At 39.1% G+C, this 21782-nt stretch overlaps 1 protein-coding gene across 3 annotated transcripts in view; it reads right to left on the bottom strand.

Moving 5' to 3' along the window:
• LOC126416740 (glutathione synthetase-like) overlaps positions 1-21782 on the bottom strand; it is a 150738-nt gene that overhangs the window by 96166 nt on the left and 32790 nt on the right. For all 3 annotated transcript variants that reach the window (XM_050084572.1, XM_050084573.1, XM_050084574.1), the window contains exon 4: positions 18540-18615. In XM_050084572.1, coding sequence (XP_049940529.1) covers positions 18540-18615 — 76 coding nt within the window. The remainder of the gene's footprint in view (positions 1-18539; positions 18616-21782) is intronic.

The following is a 21782-nucleotide window of genomic DNA, read 5'->3' as shown; positions in this document are numbered from 1 at the left end:
CAGACAAACTGAAGTTACAATATGTATCAGGCTATGTCACCACTGTATATGACAGAAAATGGTGGCTTGGGTACATTTTAGAAAAAACAAAGAACTTGATGAAGTGAAAATAACTTTTCTTCATCCATGTGGACCAGCTAAGTCATTCTCCTATCCTGCACATGGAGATGTCCTGTGGGTGTCAATTGTGGATGTTCTTACAAAAGTAAATCCATTTGCTCCAACAGGGAGAACATACATTCTTAATGAAAGTGATGTAAACTAAACCCAGTTGGCTTTATTAAAATGTAATCTGTGAAGTTCCCAGACAATTTATTGGGAAACTGCTTTCAACTCAAAACTTAATTTTTGTCTCAGGTTAGTGTTAATGTATATTTGATAGAAAGTTGTTTCAAAATTACTGTTAGTACCTATTGTGTTAAATTTAGCTATGTATAGATACCTGTTACTCAAAAACAAGCATTATGTATTTAATTTTTTTAATAGTTTAATTCCAAACATCATGGACCAGAACTATTACGTAAATACTTGTACTTTTTCATACTTTATTTCAGTTTGTAGTTAAATGCTCAAACTTTTTTGTTTTATCAGTTAACATACTGTTAGTTAAGCTGTATGAAATTAAAATAAGCAATCAATTATAAAATATGCTGATTAGTTTTGATACTTCTAATACTTTTTTTACTTAACTTTCAGTATATTTTAATGAAATTCCTGTTTGTTAATGGTCAGTGTGGTCAAACCACGGCTGTTAGTGAAAAACAAGAGTCCGGAATAATTTTTTTTAACAATAAACCCATTATTATCCCACATTTATATTTTGCCATGTGATTTACAACAGTATGAAGTAGTTGTGGAAATATTTTGAAAATTTTCAATAATTTACTTTTTGTAAAAAACATTAAATCAAAATATTAAATAGTATTTTGAAAAAGGTTATTAATTAGAAGCTATGTTTTGTTGTATATCTCTGGAAAGAGCATGCAAAATGACACCTTTCCCAGCTCTCTAGCTCAATTAGAGCAGCTCCTAGGGAAATTTTGGAAATTTTAAAAAAGTCCATTCACACGTTTTTGGCTGGTTTTTGAAACGTTTACATAGCCGTATTTCAGGAATGGTTTGAGATAAAAAAAATTGAAATTTGGAATTTTTCTTAGTCTCAGCACCCACTATAAGTATACTAAACTTTAGAAAAATCTAAAACGGTGAGGTAAAATAGGTGTGTTGATTTGACATGGAATGACCCTGGCACTGTTAAAGGTTATTTTTATTATTTATTCTGAAAATGTCAATATTTCTTAATACTATTACATACTGTATGGCATGGTGAAAATCTATATAACTTAAGATTGTGACAATGACACGAACAATTAGAAAACTGTCTAAAAGTAAAAACAGTGTGCAATAGTACCAACAAATTTGAGTATCAATTTCAGAATTAATATAAAAAATACTCACAGGTAATAAACTAGCAGTGATAAGAGGTTTTCAGACCCAACTTCCAAAAATAATTATATGCAATATGTGAGGAAAAGGATCGAGAAAATTACAGCTAATCAAAACAATGATTTACCAATTTTATATTTCACATATTGCAACCATCTCTTTCTTAGTTAACACTCCCTTTTCTCAATCTACTCAGTGTTACATACATACATGTGCTCCACCACAAGCCATACTACTCAACTGCCAAAGCCATGAAATTTATGATACAAGAAAGCACAATTAACATTTTTTACAACTGTAACTATCGCTGTTACAGGTATATCTATGTAGATTAGGAGGGAGAGGATCGGGAAGAAGAGAAAGAGAAAGAGAGAAAGAGAGAGAGAGAGAGAGAGAGAGAGAGGAATGTGAAGAGGTATGGGTCACCATATGTACCTGCAAAGTGACAGGGTACAAAAATGGATTGACATGTAACACCGGTCTATCTCAGTTTGCAGCCCCAAAGCAATATTAATACTGAGTTTTTGGTGTTGGTAAGTCAAAGATGAGAACTGGACTTTAAGCAGCTGAGTGCAAAGGAAAATAAATTTGAGAGAACGGAAAACGGAGGTGGGGAGGGACAGGGGTTGATGCACTGAAAATAGATTGGGAGGCAAAAGAAGACTTATCATTCAATGAAGAATAAAGTGAACCAGATACAAAGAAGTACAATACATATGGACAATTTAAGATAAAAAGAAAGAGTTCAGAAGGGAGAAAAAGAAAGGCTCCCAAGTTGTCACATAAGCAAAACTTGGAAGTCTATGCAGACAAATGGTTTGTGAAAGATTGTGTCAACAACTAATACTATTCATAACTTGGGGATTATGTTGACTGTATTGTGTGGAGAAGAGAAAAATCAGAAGACACTTCTTACACTTTGAACTTATCTTATCAAGTAAATCTCACAAGACAATGACAACATTATATTTTGTGAATTTCTAAGCTTTACACAATTAATAATGTTGTAGTCAGGCAGCAATCTGGAATAACGTGCGAGAAAATAGCTATTCATTAAATCACATTATGACTTGGACTTATCCAATACTGACATTGGCTGCAAAGTAAATATACCTTACAAGCAGGTGAAAAAAGCAATGTCCAAGTGCATACACTACCAACATCAAAGTTTGTAATGCATAAACAGCCAACACTAAGGTTGGCCTTCACACTCCTTTCCTCTTGTAGCCATTAGCAATGCTGCACTGACTGATGTGGCTAGGATACACTTGCTGTTCCAATTACGATTCCTACCAAATGTAAATACAAGGTCATTAAGGACTTGTGAGGATATAAACATCGAAAGTGCTACTCGGAGGTGTAAGCATCGCTGGGCGGTGAAAGTAGGGATGCCCAACAGGAATACCTGTACAATAAACAAAGACTTCAGTGTGCTGTGAGATATGCAACAGGGCAGTCACACTTTTGTGCTGTTAGATTGCAATAATGTATTGTTCGCTCACAGCTGTCTTGTCTCCGTTATTGGAAACTTTCCTTACACCTGTTAAGGAAATCTTCCATCTTGGTGACTCTGTGTAAAAGACATACCATGACAAGGAAGTGCTCATTTTGTTTCGGTTAATGCACATTAACCATGTGGCCATCTTTGTTGGACATACCTCCTCACCAGCCCCTGAGGGCTATCACAGTCTGACAGTCACCAACCAGTAGTAAAATATGGGTACACGATGGCTACTGGTTCTTGGTTACATACTGTGCCCAACCCAAACTGCCCTCTCAACAATGGCAACAGCTGAAAAATCTTCTGCTAGACTTCAGCCACTAACTCCTTCCAACTGCACCAGTGTGGGAACCAGTGCGGCTAACAGAATTACTTTCAAACTGTGATGATTTTCATGCGAACATTGGTTGGCCATACAATTGCTTTGCATGTGTCTCCACAACCAGGTTCACAACTGTGCCACAAGTGAAGCAGGTTACTCAGCCTCAATTATGCTGTTACCATACACACATCATGATGTGCACCACCTGGCCTCTCGCCATTTCATATACAACAATCTGCCCATCGGTTTGCAACTGTGGATTGTCTCCTAAATACCCTTGGCATTCTGAATGATGACACCCGATTTGTGAATTTAATTTGCCATCTGGCAGAACAAAATGACCTCATCAGTGATGTAAAACTCGCACTGCCCACTCAAAACAAGTATGATATGGTAAAATTGAGCCTTCTGCAGTGCCAGTCACACACACCGGAACAGCTGTTAAAACAAGCAATATACAAGAAGCAATGTGCTGACAAGATGCCCTTCCAGCTTTGGCACTGGCCGCAGACAACACATGATCCAAGACTCTTGTCAGATGCAATTCTATGGATGCTGTGGATAGGGAAACTGCCACTGCACTTACAAATGGAAATGGCAATGATCACCCATGAAGCATAGCGATAAAAATATAAAAAGGGGGGGGGGGGAGGTGTTCTGGCTGATAGGATGTTTATCATGTAGCAACAACATCAATGAACAAACACTAGAGGAAATTTCACACCACACAACAAGCAGCCACAGCTGAACGCTGAGATCACCGACTCGCCACAACCTGCTGTGACAACACACAAGCACGAGATACCGCCTGCCCTCAGAAGGAAACCTGGCAAACCACTGACACACAAGCACTAGCTAGCAACACTAGCTAGCAACAATGGGTCAAGTCCTGCCACCACTTCAAGGCTGTTGTTCTGTTGATATCATTGTCAGTTTGGCGATGTCACAAGAAACTACCATCAGCTCTGTGACTTCCCAAACTCCATATGCGTATTGCATTAGATACATCCACCCACACCAAATCAATAAACTGCCAGGAGTATGTGAAACACACTCTTCACTGCCCCAGCCTCAGGCGGCTAGACTACAGTCACAAACCTAGTGGACGCAAGTTGGGACATCAGCATGATGCTGAAAGAAACTACTTCATCATTCACCATTATGACAGTGCTGCAACTCCACAATGCTAATGAATCAGAGTATAGTTCATCGAACTGCCGAGCGAACCCTGTATCCATCCGCAAAGAGATTGCTTCACAGCGATTTTTTACATGACCAAAGTCAAGGAACCAGTAGTGGTGATCTATTTCTGCCACATTACCATCTCCCACCTGACCTACAGAATGTGCACTAAGACACCAACCACCGCATCATGGGACTCTTCACCTCGATGACATCTTTATCCGTGCAACAACTCCATGCCACACTGTGCTCGAGGTCAACAAAGTAATGTACTCCAGCATATTCAAGCAGTGTGTCAAGATCTACATCTACATTTATACCCCGCAAGCCACCCAACGGTGTGTGGCGGAGGGCACTTTGCGTGCCACTGTCATTACCTCCCTTTCCTGTTCCAGTCGTGTATGGTTCACGGGAAGAACGACTGTCTGAAAGCCTCCGTGCGCGCTCTAATCTCTCTAATTTTACATTCGTGATCTCCTCGGGAGGTATAAGTAGGGGGAAGCAATATATTCGATACCTCATCCAGAAACGCACCCTCTCGAAACCTGGCGAGCAAGCTACACCGCGATGCAGAGCGCCTCTCTTGCAGAGTCTGCCACTTGAGTTTATTAAACATCTCCGTAACGCTATCACGGTTACCAAATAACCCTGTGACGAAACGCGCCGCTCTTCTTTGGATCTTCTCGATCTCCTTCGTCAAACCGATCTGGTACGGATCCCACACTGATGAGCAATACTCAAGTATAGGTCGAACGAGTGTTTTGTAAGCAACCTCCTTTGTTGATGGACTACATTTTCTAAGCACTCTCCCAATGAATCTCAACCTGGTACCCACCTTACCAACAATTAATTTTATATGATCATTCCACTTCAAATCGTTCCGCACGCATACTCCCAGATATTTTACAGAAGTAACTGCTACCAGTGTTTGTTCCGCTATCATATAATCATACAATAAAGGATCCTTCTTTCTATGTATTCGCAATACATTACATTTGTCTATGTTAAGGGATAGTTGCCACTCCCTGCACCAAGTGCCTATCCGCTGCAGATCTTCCTGCATTTCGGTACAATTTTCTAATGCTGCAACTTCTCTGTATACTACAGCATCATCCGCGAAAAGCCGCATGGAACTTCTGACACTATCTACTAGGTCATTTATATATATTGTGAAAAGCAATGGTCCCATAACACTCCCCTGTGGCACGCCAGAGGTTACTTTAACGTCTGTAGACGTGTCTCCATTGATAACAACATGCTGTGTTCTGTTTGCTAAAAACTCTTCAATCCAGCCACACAGCTGGTCTGATATTCCGTAGGCTCTTACTTTGTTTATCAGGCGACAGTGCGGAACTGTATCGAACGCCTTCTGGAAGTCAAGAAAAATAGCATCTACCTGGGAGCCTGTATCTAATATTTTCTGGGTCTCATGAACAAATAAAGCGAGTTGGGTCTCACACGATCGCTGTTTCCGGAATCCATGTTGATTCCTACATAGTAGATTCTGGGTTTCCAAAAACGACATGATACTCGAGCAAAAAACATGTTCTAAAATTCTACAACAGATCGACGTCAGAGATATAGGTCTATAGTTTTGCGCATCTGCTCGACGACCCTTCTTGAAGACTGGGACTACCTGTGCTCTTTTCCAATCATTTGGAACCCTCCGTTCCTCTAGAGACTTGCGGTACACGGCTGTTAGAAGGGGGGGCAAGTTCTTTCGCGTACTCTGTGTAGAATCGAATTGGTATCCCGTCAGGTCCAGTGGACTTCCCTCTATTGAGTGATTCCAGTTGCTTTTCTATTCCTTGGACACTTATTTCGATGTCAGCCATTTTTTCGTTTGTGCGAGGATTTAGAGAAGGAACTGAAGATGGCAGAAAACCCATAGCTGCCCAACTTCGGATGCATTCTGCACCGAAAATACGACACACTGATAGTGCATAAACAACACACGCACTGCTCTTGCACTGGTGTGTGAGCAGTATCAGAACCTTGTATGTCCCTGCCACTAGCTAAGGATAGAGGGAGTGAGTGCAGCCACTCTCACCCCGCCCGACCCCGCTACACTGTCAGCATTCCCGACACCCATGTGGTCAATCGTCCTGGATGGCGTCATGCAACACTGATTAGTATGGCGCACTCCGCCCCTCCAAGCAACATGTCCAAGAAGGCACCCTTCCATAGCAAATTTCCCGCAGTCCAAGATGCAGCTATGCACAGTCCAAAATGGCACAGTGCACTGCATTCTAAAGACTGCTGGCTCACCAATTTGACACAAAGTGCGTCATCTAGACCCAGCAAACATGAGCGCCATGAAGGCAGCATTTGAAAAACTGTTGAATGCAGGGACAGCCCACGCTTTGGGCAGCTCACGGGCATCACTGATAAAACTCGTGCAAAAGAAAGATTAGAACATCACACACTGTGTGAACTAAAAAGCTCTCAACTCCCGAACAGTGTCCGATAGCTACCCAATACCAAATATGCACTTCATGCACTCACTCACTCACAAGTGCCACTATCTTCAGTGTGACCGAGTGTAAAAAGTAAATACTGCACGAATCAAACCTGCAACTGACCCAACTGATCTCACCAAACAACCCCTTCTTCCTCTGAATTACCGTGAGCTTTGACACTTCTTAGGGTCCAAGAACTTCTATCTGCATCACCTACTGCAAGCAGTGGTGATAAAAACACCCCTAACCAATGCCTTCACCAGGTGGAAACAACTCAGGGAAAGACGAGAGATTGGACTAGTAAAATGAAGGACACATATGAATTGCTAAGGGCTGTCCAGGACACGCAATTACATCAGGTCATCCTACACTGGATGTGCAGGTCACTATCACCACAGATGCCAGTGACAACACAATCGGTGCGGCACAGCAACAAGTTGTGGGAAGTGAGACTCAGCCACTATGCAACTTCTTGAAAAAAGCTCATGGCTTCACAGTCAAAGCCATCTGCCTTCAACTGTGAATTACTAGCAACCTATGAGGTGGTCAAGTAATTCAGAGGAGTGTTTCTGTAAACAACAGAGTAATTTCCATATATGCAATCCACCTTGTGAACTGTATATTTTCATCTCACACTTGTTTAAAATAACAACTGATGCATCTATAACTGAAATGTAAGGGCCATGTGCATGTGGGTGTCTGGTAAAATATGTGTAAATAATACAAACAGAAAGAATCATATTTCACACACAACTTGCTCACATATTTGTGTACATGCAGGCATTCCAGTTCCTATCTATATTGCTACAGGAACAAACTGTGGGTTTACAACTATAACACACTTGGAAAAACAATGACAGCATTCCATGGAAGGCAGTACAATAAAAATATCAATTTCAGTTTCTGTATTTGAACAGAAACAGTATAGCTTTTTTACTGATTTTGTGACTCCTGGCTTCAGAATACAGCTACATACAGTGTCCAACACGAAACACACCAAGATAAAAATGCAGACAAGTGGCGTCATCCCACCTCATAAAATTGCTCAGTTTCATTAAATGCCACTAAAGAGCCTATTACAATATTTTGAAGGCAAGTGTTGCATCGGTCACAAACATTCTCGACCTTGTACAAGTTATTTACACCTGTTTCTACAATAAAGCAATATGCTGCATGAGAAACTTCGAATGACAACAACTAGATTTAAAACAACACTAAAACTTATTTTTCAAACAAAGTTGTCTGCTGTGAGAACTGGCTATCACATCACCTTTTTCCTTGATAACATACCATTTTTGGGTCTTTGGTAAAAATTTCTTCCCAATGCTAGATCTCCTCCGGCAACAAATCATCAGAAACTGTAAAGCTAGGTATTTATATTATTTTACGATGAATGATCTGCAAAATCTTTGTTATTCACACAACCACTGGCTATACATTAATGACAGTACAGATACATCCTGGATATCCTTTGCTAATTAGCAGTTACTGGAAAAACTAATAGAAAACACAAGGTACATTCTGTCCCAACTCCTTATAATAATAAGAGAAAAAGCCAGCAGCTAATCCACCATATTTATGACAAAATTCAACAACAGCTATCACAATAAAAAAGACATCAACTTTAGTAAAATTAAGAACTCCTGTACAAGGTTTCCTCCAATAAATTGGTTTGTCTACTAATGTTACAGTATGTAAAATAAGGGAAAGGCAACGTCTAACATTTAGTGGACCGATAATGGTGCAGAGAAACATACAACACAAAACAGTAGGCCTATTCATACTAATTTTCTAGCTCTTTCTCTTTTTCTAGCAAAAGTACACACGCAGGCACAACCACACAGACAACCGAATGCAAACCCCATGGCTGCGGCAAGACTTTCAACTAATTGTCAATGATTAAGAGCAGTTGCTTGGGCAGATGAGGTGGGAAGGGGGCAGCGAAGAATGCACAGGTCAAGGAAAAGGTACCAGGGTAGCCTGAGATAGGTCTTGACAGAGGACTTGTGGTATATATTTAGATGAAGGAGTGGTGTGGACAGAAGAGCGAAGGGAAAAGTTAAGGTGAGGCAATGGGAGACAGGTTAGTGGAGGTTTAGGCCAGCGGAATTGTGAGAGTCAGGGTATAATGCCGGAGAGACAATTCCCACCTGCATATTTCAGAGATATTAGTACTGGAAAGGAGTATCCAAGTGGCTGCCATAGCGAGGCAGCTGTTGAAGTCATCTGTATAGTGGTGTGCAGCATGTCTGGCAACTGGATGGTCAAGTTTGTGGTTTTCCACAGTTCAGCGGTGGCCATTCATGCAAGTGCACAGTTGGTTAATAGTCAAGCCCACATAGAATTCTGTACAGTAATTGCAGCATAGCTGATATATCAGATAGCCGCTTTTCCATGTGGCCTATACACGGGCTGCTGAAATATGTCACTTCAAGGCCATTCCCCAAGCACCGTACAGTTGGTAGTATAACTAACAAACAAGTGAGGAATGGAAGGCACCGCGTCTTCTGAACCAATAACAGCACCGAACAAAAGCCGGTTCCGGCGTTGATGCTACCACGTTGCCGGCTTCCATGTAAACATTGTATGTTAGTGCCCAAACGCCTGTTGTTGCGTTTTGTTACCGCCTCGACTCTACAGTTTTTGTTTGTTAAACAATGTCACCAAAATGATGTCGTTCACCAAACGACAATACGTTGCGCCGTGGAGTGCCATTAAATAGTCAGGCTTTGGAATTGCTATGGAGGGCGTATGAGTTTTACGAGCAAGAAAAAGAATTTGTTTCTGTTCACGGGCATGCGTCGATTCCTGCCAATAAAGTTTTAGAGCATATCTCGAAAACTCTAGGACTCAGTGAAAGAACAGTTATAAGGAAAGGGGTGCTACTTCAAGACTTACAAGGCAGTGAAGTAAACAGTGTGGAAGAAAGCCCCTGTGGAAGAAACAGTGTGTTTTTAAGTACTCCAGGCAAGGAAAAAAAGCAGCCTCATCCTGTTACAGATATTGATTCTTTCCAATCTGATGCAATTCGTCGGCACATATACAGATACAATAAAAGGAAAGAATACCCCACAATAGCGAAGTTGCTAATTTCTTTAAAAGAAAGTGAACTTTTCTCAGGGCAGAAAACGTCACTTAAGATGATATTAAAAAGTATGGGCTTCTGTTTTAAAAAGTTAGATGGATGAAAACTGTTACTAGAAAAAGCTCATGTTGTTGCAGCTCGTACCATTTTCTTACACAAAATTGTAGGAAAGGACATACACTCAGTCATATGGTTAGATGAAACCTGGGTCAACGCTGGAGAAATGCTGGACAGACGATATTCCGAATAGCAGCGGTCATCAGCCAACAGGAAGAGGATCCCGATTAATTGTGGCCCACACAGGATCTTCAAACGGCTTTGTGCCTGAAGGACTTCTAGATTTTCGATCGAAAAAAAAAACCGGTGACTATCATGAGGATATGGACCACCCACGGTTCTTACAATGGTTTAAGAATTTGTTGCTCCAGTCTAGTGTTCCAACATTTTTTGTGATGGACAATGCACCGTACCACTCCATGATTTTAGATAAAACTCCAACCACTAGTGACCATAAAGAAATTATGGTGCAGTGGTTGCAGGCGAGAGACATTGCTGCGGACATGAGCATGACAAAGCTGCTGTTATACTTGCTCATATAACAAAATACGTCTGTGACGCCTAAATAGATTGTAGACGAAATTGCAAGCAAACAGGGTCACTTGGTAATTAGGCTACCACCTTATCACTGTCATTTTAATCCAATTGAATTGGTTTGGAGTGAAGTCAAGGCATACATTAGAAGTAATAATTATACTTTTACTATAACAGAAGTGGAAAGACTGCTACTTGAAGATCTTGCTACTGTAGATGCTACCTCATGGAGGAAAAAAGTAGACCATGCTGCTAAACTAATAAGAGAAGCACAGACTATAGATGGCATTATAAATGAAAATGAACAATTAATGATTTCTCTTAATGATGATGATGACTAAGACAACAGTTTTGGCGCCAATTCCGATGACGGTGAAGGAGAACTGGATGGAATTGCGCCACTGATATCGTAAATTGGTGAGTGTAAATGTATACAGAATTAATTCTTTTTCTCTCTGCAATCAGGTAAGCTATGCATGCTTTGCTTTATTTCTTTCTATGAGTGTAGATAGTGTGTTATTTGGTATGCTTAGATTACATTATTATACAACCTTTTACATGCAGCTATTACTGTAACAATTTGGAATGAATTACTTTTCGTAGATATTGTCATTAACTTCGGGTGGTTTTTTTTTCCGGTTTAATTTACTATCAAACGCTTAGTCTCCGTCATTGTCCTCTCCATTGTTAGAAAAACGTACTTTGTTGCACTTACGTATAAATGTCGATTGTAGCTTACATGTACAAAACATACTTCGGAGTTGTGGGCGTGTGTGGTGGCAGCTATTGCAACCTTGCAATCGCAGTGTAGCCAACAACACGCAAGCTGTCAAGTGACATGTTCCACCGGCCTGGGTACAGCCTTTTATTGGGTAAGAAATGCCTGTCACTGGTTTGTGGTGGTAGGAGGTGGCAGGTGGGATGTGAAACATGCCTTGCACCTGGCTTTGCCACAAGGACATTACCCATGCGGTGCAAAATTGAAATAGGGATGAAAAATGATATTCTGTAGGTTAGTTGGTTGGTGGAACACTAGTTTGGGTTATTGGGTTATAGTAGGATTTTGGGTAGAATATACCTCATCTCAGGGCATGACGAGCCCTAAAGAAAGGCGTAGTTGAGTTTTTTTAGGCCAGGGTGATACTAGACGATCAGAGAAGTGCTGGACAGTTGTTGGTTGACAGGTTTACTAGTGTTAGAGGCATTGGCATGGCATTGCTGACCTGCGCATGGATAAGCTGGATATGACACTGTCTATTAATAACGACATTTCAACAATTCCTCTTTTCCATTGTAATGCAGTATTCATGAGTGGCAAGGTTGTAAGGAAGAGATTATTTGACACAAAAACGATTTCTACAGCTGCTTCGCAATGTGATTCATTTGGATACTCCCTTCCAACACTAGTTTCTCTGAGCTATGCAGGTGGGAAGTCTCTCTCCGCTACACCACTCTCGTAATCCCTTGGCCTAAACCTCTGCTAACCTATTTTTCACTGCCTTACCTTTGTCTTCTCTCTTCTGCCCACACCATTCCTCCTCCATCCAGACTGTGCACTGCCTTCTCCCACCACTCTTCCTTCCACCCCCCCTGCATGTGGATGCTCTCTCTCTCTCTCTCTCTCTCTCTCTCTCTCTCTCTCTCTCTGTGTCTTTCTCTCATGTTCTACCCCCTAAACTCCTTTCTTCTTGTTTTGTACCCGCAAATCACCTGCCAAAATACCTACCTCACACTATCCTGCTACCCATTCCTTGCTTCGTACATAATTCTCTTACCCCCCCCCCCGCCCCCCCCCCCCCCCCCCACAACCTCATCTGCCCATGTACTGCTTTCCATAATTGATAATCAATAGTCTGTCTCAGAGCGGGAGTGTGCATTTGGGTGTCTGTGTGGTTGTGTATATGGGTAGGTGTCCTTTTTGTTATACATGCTTGGTTGCCTTTCCCTTATTTTATGTATTATTCTTTCCACCAATTTCCATTGTTGTTTACAATTACAATACTTATTTACTGCAACCTAACAGCGCAGGGAAACTATTGGGTGCCTCAACCAAATCTTATGTATTGTATTAGATACCCTTTGTTTACAGTCAGTTATTAAGGTAACACCAAACCACACCACCCCATCCCATCCCATCCCACCCCCCCACAGTAAGACAGATTTAGGAACCAGGTTATAATTTTAAGACATTTCCAGGGGCAGCTGTGAACTCTGACCACAATTTCTTGGTTACGAACTATAGACTAAAAATGAAGAAACTGCAAAAAGGTAGGAATTTAAGGAGATGGGACCTGGATAAACTGAAAGAACCAGAGGCTATAGAGAGTTTCAGAGAGCGCGTTAGAGAACAACTGACAAGAACAGGGGAAAGAAATATAGTAGAAGAAGAATGGGTAGCTTTGAGAGATGAAATAGTGAAGGAAACAGAGGGTTAAGTAGATAAAAAGATGAGGGCTAGTAGAAATCCTTGGGTAACAGAAGAGATACTGAATGTAACTGATGAAAGGAGGAAGTATGAAAATGCAGTAAATGAAGCAGGCAAAAAGGAACACAAACGTCTCAAAAATGAGATCAACCGGAAGTGCAAAATGGCTAAGCAGGGATGGCTAGAGGACAAATGTACGGATGTAGAAGCATGGCTAAGAAATACTGCCTATACGAAAATTAAAGAGACCTTTACAGAAAAGAGAACCACCTGTACGAATATCAAGAGCGCAGATGGAAAACCAGTCCTAAGCAAACAAGGGAAAGCAGAAAGGTGGAAGGAGAATATAGAGCATCTAGACGTGGGAGATGTACTTGAGGCAATATTATGGAAATGGAAGAGGATGTAGATGAAGATGAAATGGGAGATATGATACTGCATGAAGAATCTGACAGAGCACTGAAAGACCTACATTGAAACAAGGCCCCGGGGAGTAGACAACATTTCAATAGAACAACTGATTGCTTTGGGAGAGCCTGCCATGATAAAACTCTTCCATCTCATGAGCAAGATGTACGAGACAGGCAAAATACCCTCATACTTCAAGAAGAATATAATAATTCCAATCCCAAAGAAAGCAGGTGTTGACAGGTGTGAAAATTACTGAACTATCAGTTTAAAGTCATGGCTGCAAAATACTAACACAAAATCTTTGCAGAAGAATGTAAAAACTGGTAGAAGCCGACCTCAGAGAAGATCAGTTTGGAGTCTGTAGAAATGTTGGAACATGCAAGGCAGTACTGACCCTACAACTTATCTTACACAATAGGTTAAGGAAAGGCAAACCTATGTTTCTAGCATTTGTAGACTTAGAGAGAGCTTTTGACAATGTTGACTGGAATACTCTCTTTCAAATTCTGAAGGTGGCAGGGGTAAAATACAGGGGGCAAAAGGCTATTTACAATTTGTACAGAAACTAGATGGCAGTTATAAGAGTTGGAGGGCATGAAAAGGGAAGCAGTGATTGAGAAGGGAATGAGACACCGTTGTAGCCTATCTCCTAAGTTCTTCAATCTGTATATCGATCAAGCAGTAAAGGAAACAAAAGAAAAATTCAGAGTAGGAATTAAAACCCATGGAAAAGAAATAAAAACTTTGAGGTTTGCTGGTGACATTGTAATTTTGTCAGAAACAGCAAAGGACATGGAAGAGCAGCTGAACGGAATGGGCAGTGTCTTGAAAGGAGGACATAAGACGAACATCAACAAGAGCAAAACAAGGATAATGGAATGTAGTCGAATTAAATCAGGTGATGTTGAGGGAACCAGATTAGGAATGAGACACTTAAAGTAGTAAATGAGTTTTGCTATTTGGAAAGCAAAATAACTGATGATGGTCTAAGTAGGGAGGATATAAAATGTAGACTGGCTATGGCAAGTAAAGCGTTTCTGAAGAAGAGAAATTTGTTAACATCGAGTATAGATTTAAATGTCAGGAAGATGTTTCTGAAAGTATTTGTATGGAGCGTAGCCATGTATGGAGGTGAAACACGAACGATAAATAGTTTAGACAAGAAGAGAATAGAAGCTTTCAAAATGCTACCGAAGAATGCTGAATATTAGATGGGTAGATCATGTAACTAATGAGGAGATACTGAATAGAATTGGGGAGAAGAGGAATTTGTGGCACAACTTGACTGAAAGAAGAGATCAGCTGGTAGGACACGTTCTGAGGAGTCAAGGGCTCACCAGTTTAGTATTGGAGGGAAGTGTGGTGGATAAAAATTGTACATGGAGACCAAGAGATGAATACACTAAGCAGATTCAGAAGGTCGCAGGAGTTATTCAAAGATGAAGAGGCTTGCACAGGATAGAGTAGTACGGAGAGCTGCATCAAACCAGTCTCTGGATTGAAGACCACACCAACAACAATATCAAGGTAACCCATTTTTGCAAAGTATCTCCCAATGAGGCCATCCTGTCGTGCTACTAGTACCATGGTATATAATGTTTAGGTAGATTATATTCAATTCGCACTTGGAATACTCTGCCCCCACATAAACTGGTGTTATATAAGGCAATTTCAGCGTCACTACTTAGTAATAATATCGTCTGTGAGTAATCTGTGTCTAGCAACAAACCTCTCACTTTCGTACCAGGCCACATATTGTTCTGAGTTACTGTAGTAGGTTTTTTAATCATTCCTCTGTGTAATATTACAGTAGAATAATATCTCAAATGTGATCTCTACTGTTGTATCATCTTTATTTATGCACACTTCACTTTACTATGTTTTTTTGCAATCCATCAAACATTGTCCTCGGAGACAATTTTTTTAGGTCTCCCTGGATTATTAGAATGGAAGCTCTCATCCTAGTATATTAGGTTGCTTACTGCACACACTGTCACCAATTCCACAACCGCTACTACCAAAAGGCTGACCTGATGGCCAGGATCTGAATGGTGATTCAATTCATTAGAAGCATGGAAGATATTCAGTTACCACAAATTTATATGGCTAAAGAACACTGGCATCCTAGCTTTGTGCACTTCATCTCATGTTCAAGAACATTGTTTACAGTGGGACTGGATTGTAGCGTTGCTCGTCAATTTTGTTCAAACTGCTTGAGTAGAAGCAGAGAGCCCTTTCAAATACCTGGAATTTCTCATCTGAGTGGGCCATAGGAGGAAGAAAAACCACACTCTAAAGATTTTCAAGTACAATGTGAAGTATTTCTGAGCAAAAAGGATCAAGTAAGTGGCATAGCGCAGTAGTCTACTGCACTGAGTATCAATTTGCTGTCTTGAGTTCGATTTTTGCTCTACCATAATTTCCTTCTTTTTTTATTCTTCACCAAGTTAAACTATTAATTATAATATTTATATATATTTATCAGTTGAATTCATAAGTGTGAAAGTAATATATTCAATTTAGTTATGTTTACTTAAATTTAATTAATTAGTACATTTAAACAGTAACTACTGTAAATGATACATTTCCGACTATTTGTGTTTCAACTGCCCTTCAAAAGCAACATCCCACTATCATCATATCCCCACTCTCTCCTTTTTCTTTGCTCTCTTTTGTGTGTTCAGGGCACACGGCTCTGGCAGCTGTTTTAAATCCCCTATAGTGTGCCCTTATTGTACCTGTTTCCCAACAATTTTTAAGTCTCAACAGCTGCGAACAGTGTCTCGCTATGTGTTTGCAGTGATTTTCCATGAAACTTATCTTTTTTGGGAAATGGAAACACAGCAAGTATTTTTCCCGTAGGCCCACAACGTTATCCCTTTCAAATGTCTGAATGTGTTTGACAATAGTGGGGCATGCTTGTATCCTAGAGTGACTGTTTCAAACATTGTTAACCACTAAACCAGCATATTTATTGCATGTAGAGTCAAAACAGTCCTCCTGAGCACCATGTGACCACCAATGACCACTACAAAGGAATCACTAATACTGCAATCCTTCAGTATGCGCATACTATTCCTAGTACCTATGGGCACAGTCATGGAGGGGTGTTTTTTTTTTTTAATTTTATTTTTTTCTGAAGTGTCCAATTGTGCAAAAGACTATGTATGTATCCGTCAATTTTATAATGGAGCAAATGCCTTGTATTCAATTTCTTTTTAACAAAAACAAGGGGAGAGTAATTATCACATATTAGGCCAAGAAATGTTCTGTATCTGGAATAGGGCAATGGAAGCTATGCAATAATGCGTACCCTTGTTACAGGCGAATGTCTGGGAAAGAAGGCGCAAAAGAAAATTTTTATGTGGCAGTGGAGCAATTTATAGTCAAAATGAACCTGCTGCTTGGAAATGAACTTAAAAATAATAATTCACAAACAACTGTAAACAGAAAGAATGCTACTGCAGTTAAATATCTTTTCCAGGCAGCAGAACTGGCTTCAAATTACAAATGATCAACTACAAGCAAAGATAGATTTAATGAAATAATTTAAGACGAGCAAAGCTGTAAAAAATCTAAATTTTATTGTATATTTGAAACTGGAAATGAAGTTAAGAATTTTAAAGTAAATCTATCCTCAACTTGAATGCACATTTGAACACCACATAAATTTACTAGGCATGGTCGTCTTTGAGTTATCTTTCACCAATCTTTAAACTGTCAAATGGGTTTGTGTTTAGTAGACACTGAACCATAGTGCAGATTCACACATTTCACATTAAAAAATCACTGGCAGAAGTAAAAAAAAGTGATGTGACAGGAAAAAAAAATCTTTGGACTGCCTGAAAACTGAATGCCAGACCTGTGTGGTTTTAATGAAAGAAGATATGATAGGAGTGAAGCATCGGAATCCAATCATGCCAGTTACTATAGTGTCATTAATGTATCTGCTACTGCAGTTTAAGGACAAATGAATTTTTCAGTGCAAGTATTACACAACTGAATAGTCATATGTTCACTCTTTCACTCTGAGAAGTTGTGGAAACATGAACGCAAGCTGTCTCTCAAGGAATAAGTCAGCTGCAATAATTTCTATGTGGAGGAACAGTCACTAATTGCAAGGAACAATAAAATGTTTAGAACGATTACTACTCAGAAGTGTAGGATCCCAATAACACATTCTTGGGTAAAGATCTCAAATATTTGTTGCTAAACAACCTGTCTGAACTTCTTGACTAACATGCATGTGTTTATGCCAACATATACATTATTTATGTATAGCATTTTCTACTTGATATTTAAAAGTTAAGTTTACTTTCACCTCATCTGTTACTATTGCCTATTGGGTCTGATCAGGGTATCAGATCCACACACAAGTAAATATTTAGATTTTTCAAAAATCTGACTCCTCCTGATGTCAATAAATACAATTATACATATAGTTATAAGTTATACATATAGTCTACCTTCCATATAATGTTTTCTTCTGTCAAAATATTACTACCTTGGATTTCAACAAAGGTATATAACATATTTACAAAGTATCATCAATGATGCCAAACTGCAATATGCTACATACCCAAACTTAGCTGTCATAAGCACTAGATCCCCCAGGTGTGCAATTAATGTGTCATATCATCCCTGTGTATGTGCAAAGCCATTACCCATTGGTATAGCAAACACATTTTACTTTAAAAAGAAAAATAAACCCCATTGTGCACATATCATCTGTCTGCGTTAGTCTCAGTGTAGTAAGTTACTGTAATAAAGTGATTACAAAAACACTGATCATATCCACAATAAAGTCACCGTACAAAGTAAGACAAGGTAATGCAAAATACACAAACCATAGAATTGAAGAGAAAGGAAGCAAACTTCATCAGTCACCAGCAAATACAGACCATTACATGGGAAGAATGCCACTTACATGATTAGTTACTACTTACTGAACAGCACCACAAGACTAAAATATTTTACAAAAGGTAAAGTCCACTTGCTTCCAGGGCATATTATAAGTGCCATTCAAATAAAATGTGCACAATAAAGCAATTTATAAAAAGTATATATACAAATGCAATTTCTTATAAAAGCTGATGTCATACAAGGGTGTAACATACCTGAGCAAAACCTTCATTATAAACAGTTTCATAAATCTTGAACATATTTCCTGTGAATTCATCTACTTCTATAGTGCTGTAAGTGAGAAGAAGATTGTAATGAAGAGCTATACACTATAACTGTGAAAACAATCAATTATCGATAAAATTATTTAATTGGATAGTCGGCAGAACACACACATAAAAGACTGTTGTGATTAGCAATCTTTTGGAGCCAGTGGCTCCTTCTTCCTTCTCATCCTGTACGGTACGTCTCCCGTGACCTGCGGTTCTGGGGTGACTTTGTGAAATCTACCCCTTTTCCTAGACTTCTCCAGTCCTTTTCCTTCATCCTTCTTCCTTCATCCTTCTTCCTTCCCCTTCAACCCTTCTGCCTGAAGGAGGAGCAACTGGCTCCAAAAGCTTGCCAGTCACAACAGTCTTATGTGTGTGTTCTGCTGCCGCTTGGTGAGTAGATTTTTTACCTATCCAACTAAATAAAACTATAACTGTAGGAAGATATGTTAACAGAGATTGAGTCTAGGAGGGTACAGAGGTGCAATGATGTGTTTGGAGTCCAAGCTCCCACCTTCAGAGTTCAGGGAAAATAGTAGAGTGGGAGGATCTAAATAGCTCATGTAGTCATAAGTAAATAACTGTATAAATGGAACAGTGATATTATCAAAAGAGTGTAATCTTATAAAGACAATATAAATAAAAAAAAGTTGGTTTGGAGAGAAAAGGGAGTGGAAGTTGAACAACAAAAGAAATGACAAAACACAAATGTATTAAACTTTTGGCTTTTTTTTTCTTCTTCTTCTATCTTTTAATTGTTTGGGATTCTCCATCTGGATCTAATAGAAGCTAACTTCTTCATTTCTGCATAACTGGAGTCTACAGAAGTTTATGTAGCTTCCTTTTATACTGCCAGTTGTAGTCTTCCTCAGGCTAAATTTCCTTGTAATGTTCCTTCTTGGACTTTTACAAGGAACTGGTTACCTCGTATTGTGTGACCAATATACACCCACACAATCTTTCCATTATTGTTCTCGTAAATGGCCAAATCTTTGCAAGACATCCTGATTAACTGTACACTTTATCTTTAACAGGAATTTTACTATCATTTACCTAACTTCAATATTGTTGTTGAAACAAAGCATTTTTGTTTCATTCATAAACTTTGATTTTTCTTCTCTAATTTTTTGTTTTATGTCTTGTCTGTTTCTTCAATCTTCAGTTATCTCACTTCTTAAATACTCATGTATCTTATTTGTTTTATTTACTTCCTCTAGCATTAAGTTGCTTTGATTTCTTTGAGGACACTAATATTTCTGAAAGTGAATTACCAACCTCAGCTGCATGAGCGCATTGAAATAATTGAAGGGCGACGAGTGAAAGTTTGTGCCAGACTGGGACCTGAACTCTGATTTCCTGCCTGATGCGATCAGATGCCTTGATGGCCTCAGCTATCCAAGCACAATTCCCATCCGATTTGAATTCTCAACTTGCACACACTACTTCCGTAGTGCCCCCCGTTCATCATTCCCAAAGGTCAACGAATTTTAGCTGAACTCCCACAAGAGGATGGACTTGGGGTGCATCCACAATGAAGATTTATCATGAATCATCTGGCATAGGGGAGATACTACTATTATATATGTGGTGTCTGTTCTTTTGGACTTGTCTGAAAGAACAGACCCCACACGTACACAATCCCATGCGGATTAAGAGGTGTGTTCAAAAATTAACAGGAATTTTTGTTTTTCTTAAATAATCTTTATTTATTCATCAACATCAACTTTGTCCCTTAAAGTAATTCCTCTCAGGTATAATACAGTTGTGCCAGCACTTTTTCTAATCTTGGAAGCACTTCTAGAATACACTTTTTGTTATGGTGTTCACCTTCTCTAACAATTCTGTTTTTATCTCAGCAATGATGCCAAAACAAAATCCTTTCATGGTTCCCTTCAGCCCTAGGAATGGAAAGAAGCCACAGTGGGGCCATGTCCATTGAATACAGTGGCTGGTGAAACAAACAGCCACCCCCCCCCCCCCCCCTCACCCCGAAAAAAAAAAAAAAAAAAAAAAAAAAAAAAAAAAAAAAAAAAAATATATATATATATACCAAGAAGCAATGAGGTGTGAGCAAAAGGACTATTGTGATGCAATTTCCATGAGTGGTTTTTCCACAACATGTGTTGTTTTCTTCGGATTGCTTCACATATTCCTTACATGACCATAAGGCAGGAACTCAAGATGCACTAACCCATTGTAATCTTCACATGTAATCAAACTTGTTGAATTTTTTTCCATTTTTGCTCATCAGGCAGTTTTCAAAGGCGTGACTGGGTCTTGGTTTCGATGTCATACCCATTTATCCATGTTTCAATACCTGTTATAACTTTCTTTCAAAGGTCTGAATATAGACCTTAATCAGAAGCATATAGCTAAGGTAGAATATTCCAAATTTTTAGGTATGTCCATTGATGAGAGATTAAATTGGAAGAAACACATTGATGATCTGCTGAAACGTTTGAGTTCAGCTACTTATGCAATAAGGGTCATTGCAAATTTTGGTGATAAACATCTTAGTAAATTAGCTTACTACGCATATTTTCACTCATTGCTTTCATATGGCATCATATTTTGGGGTAATTCATCACTGAGGAATAAAGTATTTATTGCACAGAAGCGTGTAATCAGAATAATAGCTGGAGTCCACCCAAGATCATCCTGCAGACATTTATTTAAGGATCTAGGGATATTCACAGTAGCTTCTCAGTATATATACTCTCTTATGAAATTTGTTATTAACAACCAAACCCAATTCAAAAGTAATAGCAGTGTGCATAACTACAATACTAGGAGAAAGGACGATCTTCACTATTCAAGATTAAATCTAACTTTGGCACAGAAAGGGGTGAATTATACTGGCACTAAAGTCTTTGGTCACTTACCAAATAGTATCAAAAGTCTGACAGATAACCAACAAGTATTTAAGAAGAAATTAAAAGAATTTCTGAATGACAACTCCTTCTACTCCATAGAGGAATTTTTAGATGTAAATTAAGAAAAAAAATATTAAAAAAATAAAAATAAAAAACACAAAAAAAAGTAGTTATATTAACTTAAGTATGTTGTTAAATTAACCTAATTATGTCATGTATTGGAAAATTCGACTCGTTCCACATCATTACGAAATATCGTATTCATGATCCATGGAACTAGTATTAATCTAATCTAATCTAATCTAATCTAATCTGA

The sequence above is a fragment of the Schistocerca serialis genome, chromosome 8 (genome assembly GCF_023864345.2).
Source record: "Schistocerca serialis cubense isolate TAMUIC-IGC-003099 chromosome 8, iqSchSeri2.2, whole genome shotgun sequence".
NCBI lineage: Eukaryota > Metazoa > Arthropoda > Insecta > Orthoptera > Acrididae > Schistocerca > Schistocerca serialis.
The sequence above is the reverse complement of the archived record's forward strand: the minus strand, read 5'-3'. Positions and strand labels throughout refer to the sequence as shown.